This window comes from Hipposideros armiger, unplaced genomic scaffold (assembly GCF_001890085.2).
Source record: "Hipposideros armiger isolate ML-2016 unplaced genomic scaffold, ASM189008v1 scaffold_283, whole genome shotgun sequence".
NCBI classification, from domain to species: Eukaryota; Metazoa; Chordata; class Mammalia; order Chiroptera; family Hipposideridae; genus Hipposideros; species Hipposideros armiger.
In genome coordinates, this window is record NW_017731633.1 from 2268026 (window position 1) to 2275044 (window position 7019).

Below are 7019 nucleotides of genomic sequence, written 5' to 3' on the forward strand. Positions count from 1 at the left end.
TAGCTTCACAAGCATGATGTCATTAACGTGGGTCTGTGTGGAGTAGTTGGGGTGCACGAATGACCTTCTGGCCCTGATCTTCTGGGCTCTCCTGTTGTTCAGCCGGTTACTGCCCATGTACACAGTGTACTCGCTGGGAGAGGAGGGCGACATTCAGAGAAAGACACTGTGACTGAGAGAAGGGACAGAGACCCAGAGAAAGGGAGGAATAGTAACCATAATGGGGTACAGGGACCCAGAAAGAAGAGAATAGAGATCCAGAAAGAGGGGAACTGAGACCCAGAGAGAGAAGGAGCGGGACCAAAAGGGAGGAACTGAGACCCAGAGACAGGAGATGGGACCTTGGGAGAGGGAGACAGAGACCTAGGGAGAGAAGCAAAGAAAGACCCAGAGAGGGGTGACGATGACCTAGAGAGAGGGAACAGGGATCCAGAGAGAGGGGACCCAGAGACAAGGGACAGAGACCCTTAGAAGGGGAACAGGGTCCCAGAGAGAGGGGGACAGAGGCCCAGAAGAGCTGGAGTCCCTGCGGCACCTGTTGTCACGTACTTCTTTCTGCAGTGGGCGGCGGTGAGCACCCACATCTCGTTGACCAGCACGCCTCCACAGTGGAGCTGACTGCCGCTGAGCAGGGCCACCTGCCAGGGACGGGAGCCCTTTGGACATGGACCTCCATTAATAATCCTTTCCCCGGTATCCTGGGCTGGATGGAGACATGGAGAAAAACGTGGGTAGCAAGCATCTGGACAANAGAGAGACACAAAGTCACAGACAGGGAAATGGAGAGTGAGGGAGACTCAGAAACATGGAGAAACAGAGAGAACACCAAGATCCAGAGAGGCATAGGCAGAAAAAGAGAAAGAAAAGAATAAAGGTTAAGAACAGAACAGAGACTGAGAGGTGTGGAGAGAGAGAGAGAGGGAGATCTGTATGCCCTTCCTTTTGATCCAGCTCATTGTCTGTCACTTTCTCTATCTTGGTCTCTTTGTCCCTCTTGGCTAGTCTCTGCAGGTCCTTCAATGCACTGGGGGTAAGTTTTGGCATAAGCTGGAGAGACCCAATGGATGGTGGTGGAGGAAACCCAAGTTCAAGGTATTTAGGAGTGGGGATGGAGCCCCCTCTCTCTCCAGCTAGGACTTTCCTCCTCCACAGCTTGGCCATGTCCAAGCAGGACTTGTGGGGGCCCTGCTTGAGGGACAGTCCCGTCACACCATCTGCTTCTTACTGTGTCACTCTGGTTCTTGATGTCTCCATCTCCATCCTTGACTGCATTTTCTGTCTCTGTTAGCTGTCCTTGAATCTCTATTGGTAACCGATTGTGTCTCTGTCAAATTGAGTCTCTCACATTTTCACGTCTTGGATTCTCTCCCAGCCTATCTCCGTGAAGCTCTGTTTTGGTCTGCATGTGTCTCTCTCTTCCTGTCTCTGTCTGTGTTTTCGTGTCTCTGTTCTTTGTTATGTAACTGGCGCGTCCCGTAATTGGCCTCACCTGGCAGGAATCCTTCCCGTACTTCTCATCCCCAGCGCACAACATATTTTGGGTGATCTGACCAGGGTAGGCACGCTCACACTCCTCACGGGTCACCAGGTGAATGTATGCACACTGGAGGGTGTTAGGAAAACCACCTAATGACAGAGAGGGACCAGGCTCATTTTACAACCCGCACTTTCCGCATCCTCCCCAGCGATCCTCCAACCCCCAAAAGTCCCTCCCCCCTCTCCGTTGGTCCTTATTTCCCACTGGTTTCCTTCTTCCTATTTGTTGTACATTCTTAAAACCCAGTTCCATTGGCCCTGACCCCTGACTGGTCCTTCTTTACATCATTCTTTCCTCCCATTGGCTTGTTTTCCTCATTGGTCATCCCTCCTCCAAGAGTCTTCGCTTCCTGTTGGTTTTTCCTTTCTCTTAGATCCTGCCTTCACATGTCTCTCTTCCATTGGTCCCACCTTCTTCAGTAGTTCCAGCTGACTTCTAGACTCTCTTCTATTAGTGACCTCCTCCATTATACCCCTTCATCCTTCATTGGACCATTCTTGCCCATTGGTTCATCCTGACTGGTCACCACTTGATCATTAATCCTTTCTTAACTTAATTGGTCCCTTCTTTCCTCATTGGCTCTCCCTTTCCATTGGTCCTTCATCCAATGGCCCACATCCCTCATTGGTCCTTTCCTAAATGCTGCTGCTGTCCACCACTGACTGTACCCTTTTATTGGCCCTTCATCCAATGGTCTGCCTCCTTTTTAGCCCTTCACCTGCAGGCCCATGTTCAATGGTTCTTATTAGTCTATCAGACTTGTTTCTTCCTCTGGTCTTTTCTCTAGTGACTCCTACTGATTATTCCTTCTTCCCCAATGGTACCTCCCCTGTTAGCTCTCTCTACCCATTCACTCTCTCAATTCACATCCTTCAGTTGTCTCCCTGGCTTTATTGATCTCTCTTCTTTCATTAGTCCCTCTTCCATTTATCCCTTTTTTGATCATCAGTGCATCCTGATTGGTACTTTTTGACAACTGGCCTCCTTCCTGATTAGTATCTCCCTTCCTCCTCAGTGACACTTCATCTTATGACCCATCCTCCCATATCATTTACCCACTGGTCTACTTTCACTCATTGGCCCAACTCCCATATTTGCCTTCCCTCTCCAATGAACTTACATCCATTGATACACTGCCCCATTGGTCCTCACCGTTGGACCACTTTCATCTTTGACCCTTCACCCTTTGATCCACCTTCCCCATAACCCATCACCCATTGACCTGCTCCGCCGTTGTCCTCATCCTACTGACCGTTTGCTGTCTTGCCCCAGCCTAGGATGCGGCAGTTAATGTGGTCGGCCGAGCAGTCTCTCTCCAGGCTCAGGGGCTGGATGTATTTGGACAGTCTGGCGGGGTACTTCAGCCGTAATAACATGATGTCATTGTCATGGGTGGCAGCATTGTAGCTAGGGTGGGCCACAGCCCAGGCAACAGAGTTCTCTTCCTGGGAACTCTCTCTTTCTTTAATGTTGTGCTTTCCCAAGTAGACCTTAAGATTCCTGGGAAAGAGGAGGGCTGGGTCTCATCTGTAGCCCTTGGGCTGCAGCTGAGACTCCAGATAGGGCTGTGGTGAGGGGTGGGGTAACCTTATGCACCACGAACCATCTGGCCCATGTCCTTCAGTCTTCCCAGCTCAGTAAATGACAAGTCCATCCTTCCAGAATAACCTTGGAGACTATTCTTGACTCTCTATTTCATGCCTCACATCTAAGCTGTCCAGAAATCCTTTTGTCTCTCTAATGTATATCCAGAATCTGACCACCTCTTACCTTTCCCGCTGCTACCATCTTGGTCTGAGCCACCACCATCTCTTAGCTGGACTATGGCGGTAGCCATCTCACTGGACTCCTTGCTTGTGCCTTTGGTCATCTATAATGCGTCCTCCACAAAGCAGCCAGAGATATTTTACAACATAAGTCGGTCCTGTCCTTCCTTTGCTCGGAATTCTCCCATGACTCTCATCTCACTCAGAGTAAAAGCCAAAGTGTTCACTAGGACCCACAAGGTCCTGCCCATTACCTCTGAGACACCTCCTCCCACTCTCTTCCTCTCGCCTCTGCTCCAGTCACACTGGCTCCCCTGCCTTTCCTTGAACACAATAGTCATCCTCTCACCCCAGGGCCTTTGCATTGGCTGTTTCCTCTGCTAGCAACTCTTTCCTCCAGACATCTGCATGACTCACTCCCTCACCTCCTACAAATGTCACCTTCTCTGTGAGGCCTTTCCTGGCAACCCAATGGGAATGCAAAAACCAAACAGGCAATTCCTATCTCCCTTTCCTGCTTTCATTTCCACCAGAAAACCTATCATCATTATTTTATATATGACATCTGTGTTGTTAAATATTTACTTGTTTTATTGTCTCTCTTCCTACCATAGCATCGGTGCCCGATAGAACTGTCTGCAATAGTGGAAATATTCTGTATCTGTGCTGTTTGATACAGTGGCCACTAGCCACAAGCAGCTACTGAGCACTTGAAATGTGGCTTGTGGATTTGGAATATCATTTCATTCTTATTAATGTATGTCTAATTAGCCATGTTTGGCTGGTGGCATACCTCTAGAATATCAAGATGGGGTTTTTGTTTTGTTCAGATATAGCATCCTCAGTGCCTAGACCAGTGTCTGGAACATGATATGTGTTCAGTAAATATTTGTGAAATGGATCAGAGTCACTCCCTTGCTCAAGAGCCTCCCATGGTTCCCCATTGCCCTCAGAATAAGGCCCAAGTGCCTCATCCCACCATCCTCTGCCCTGAATACTCTTCCCCGACTTCCCTCGGCTACCCTTTCTTGTTTTCTGTCTCAGCTTAAATGTCATCTTATCAGCAAGTCCTTCCTGACACCCTCTTCCATCTAAGGTAGTTACCTCTGCTCTTTGCTCTCAGGGAGCCACCCCTGTTCTTCTCCTTCATTTGACTTAGGGTAATTTATAGTTGTATGGTTTTTCGAGAGTTTGTTAACTATCGTTCTGCCCCTATGTTCCCAAGGGTAGGGACTCTGTGTGCATCTCTCACCCACTCCTGAATCCCCACTGTCCAACTCATATCTGACCCTTAGTGGGTGCTCTCACTCAATGGGCACAGAATGAATGAGTGAGGATGGTGGCAGTGATGCTGAACATGGGGGAGTCCACCTGGGGGTCTCGAGTCCACAACTCTACATGATGAGACCCCTCTCTCACAGTGAGGCATGCCACCTGTTGCTTTCCAAGCACTTGAGTTGCTACTTGCTACTTCTCTGAGCCTCAGTTTCCTCACCTGCAAAATGGAGCCAAGAGGTCCCTATGGTGGGAATTCTAGGAAAGGTATATTAAACTGCTTCACTGTAGTTAGTGTTGAATAGCTGTTGTTAATCTAACTGGTGATTCTCAGTGCTCTGAGGGTTCGTTCTGGGCCCTCTACGTTCCTCTATCTATCTCTTTGGTGATCTCATCCCATCCTGTGGCTTTAAATACTACCTGCTTGCAGATGGCACTTTAATGTTTACCTTCCTGCTCTGACCTCTGCCCTGAGCACCAGTGGCCAACCTGGCATCCTTCTTGGATATCTCCCAGGTACCTCAAACTCACCTCGGCTAAAGCAAAATGTCTGATGCTCCCCTGCCCTTATCCAAACTGCTTCTCTTTTGCTCTCCTCTGACTCAAAGAAAGACATGACCAAACACCCAGCTGTTTAAGTCAAATGCTTGCAGGTCAGCCCTGCGTGCTGTTTTCCCCTCCCGTCCCACATCACCATATCTTGCCGACTCCGTCTCAAAATACCTCGCAAGGTTCTTAACTTCCATCCATCCCCACTGCCAACATCCTGGACCAAACCATCCTCTTACGGCCCCGGATGATGTCAACCGTGTCCACAGGCATCCCTTCTCCTCTCGCCCAGGCCATTTCCCACATCATAGCCGGGAGTGCTCTTAAAAATGTAAATCAGATCTTGCGGCTTCCCAGATGAAAACTCTCCAGGGGCTTCCCACTGCGCTTAGAATTAAATCCATTGCTCCATGTCTCCCTACAGGGCCTTGCGCGATCTGACTCTCCAATGAGAAGGTCAGTTCGTGAAAGCAGCAATTGCGCTTGTTTTTTTCACTGCTGGACCCCCAGGGCCTGGTGCATATTTAATACTTAATTAAATATTGGCCAGATAAACCTGGTTATCAGACGTCCTCACGCTGGGATAGGGGGCTGTGTGTGTCATCTCATGCCTGGAGTCTGCGAGACACTGGCAGGGCCTAATTGCAACCAGTCCCCGTTCACGATGTGGAAACTCACGGTTTTTTGCAGTGGGCAGCGGTGAGGACCCACTGTGGGTGAATGAGGACCCCCCCGCAGAGCAGGTGGCCTGAGGTGTAGAGGGCAGCTTGGTAGGGGTGAGACATTTCCTCACAGGGTCCGCCATGCAGCAACTTTTCCTTCTGCTCTGCCCGGACTGTGGAAGGGAGTATTGGGCTCAGAGAGGAGGTCTGCAGACAACAGGCGCACCCCCAGGCTGAACCCAGCCGTCTTAATCATCAAAATCATCTCCGTCCCTATGCCCAAATTTATCTGTCCCACCCCCAAAGCCAGCCCCATCCTCAAGCTCTTTCCTGTCTTCACACTCACCTCCCACCCCCTTCCCTGTCTGTATCCCCCATTTCTCACCCAGCCCCAAACTTCTTTCTCATTCCAAACCCACCCCACCTCCATACCCGTTTGCATCCCCGTCCCCACTTGCAGTCCGTGCCCCCGCATCAACCCCCACCCTGTCCCCGAAACCTCCCCGTCCCGTCTCGTTCCTTGTCTTCCCACCTGTAGCAATCAGAACCAGTGCAGCAATCAGGGTCTTCATGGCCATTCCTGGGAGGGGATGCCAAATGCTCCATTAGTCCCTGTCTCAGACCCGACCAGGCCCCTCCCCCTCTCCCTCCCCCTCAGGCCTTCCTTCCTGGCTTGCCATACTCTCAGGCCCTTGGCTTCTGTCCTTCATCAGGCCTCCCGATTTCTTGTCTCCTATACCCGTCTTCCACCTGAGGGTCCCATGAAGGCAGGTGTTAGTGAGAACACAGGACCGCATCTGCTGGTCGCAGGTGCTACTCACAGCACCATTCTCATTAAGTCTTTCTACTCCTCTCGGCTCTAGTTTGCCTAGTAACAGGGAGGGTTGGCCAGGAAGGCCTCTGACGTTCTTGTCTCCCAATGCGTTTTCCTCAGCACCTTGGCTCTGGGCTCACCCGTCTGCTCACCCTCACACCTGTAGGTTCTGGAGTGCCATATGGTCTTACCTGTGGGGGGGCCACTGCCTACTGGCCCAGGGTTTGGGGCAGGGACAGCACGTGTCACAGGCAGACAGACAAGGAGGCAGAGAGTCAGAAACGCAGGGAGCTGAGGGGAGAAAAGAAACTCAGAAAGGGGAGAGGACTTCTGGGGATGACAGAGAGAGAGAGAGAGAGAGAGAGAGAGAGAGAGAGAGAGAGAGAGAGAGAGAGAGAGAGAGAGAGAGAGAGAGA

General features: G+C 50.7%; 1 protein-coding gene across 1 annotated transcript in view; it reads right to left on the reverse strand.

The window, feature by feature from the left end:
* Positions 1–467: 467 nt before the first annotated feature.
* KLK6 (kallikrein related peptidase 6) overlaps positions 468–7019 on the reverse strand; it is a 37325-nt gene continuing 30773 nt past the window's right edge. The window contains exons 2-7 of the mRNA XM_019658169.1: positions 6795–6894; positions 6322–6369; positions 5806–5962; positions 2790–3037; positions 1490–1626; positions 468–638 (exon numbers count right to left, since the gene is read on the reverse strand). Coding sequence (XP_019513714.1) covers positions 468–638; positions 1490–1626; positions 2790–3037; positions 5806–5962; positions 6322–6367 — 759 coding nt within the window. The 5' untranslated portion in view covers positions 6368–6369; positions 6795–6894. The remainder of the gene's footprint in view (positions 639–1489; positions 1627–2789; positions 3038–5805; positions 5963–6321; positions 6370–6794; positions 6895–7019) is intronic.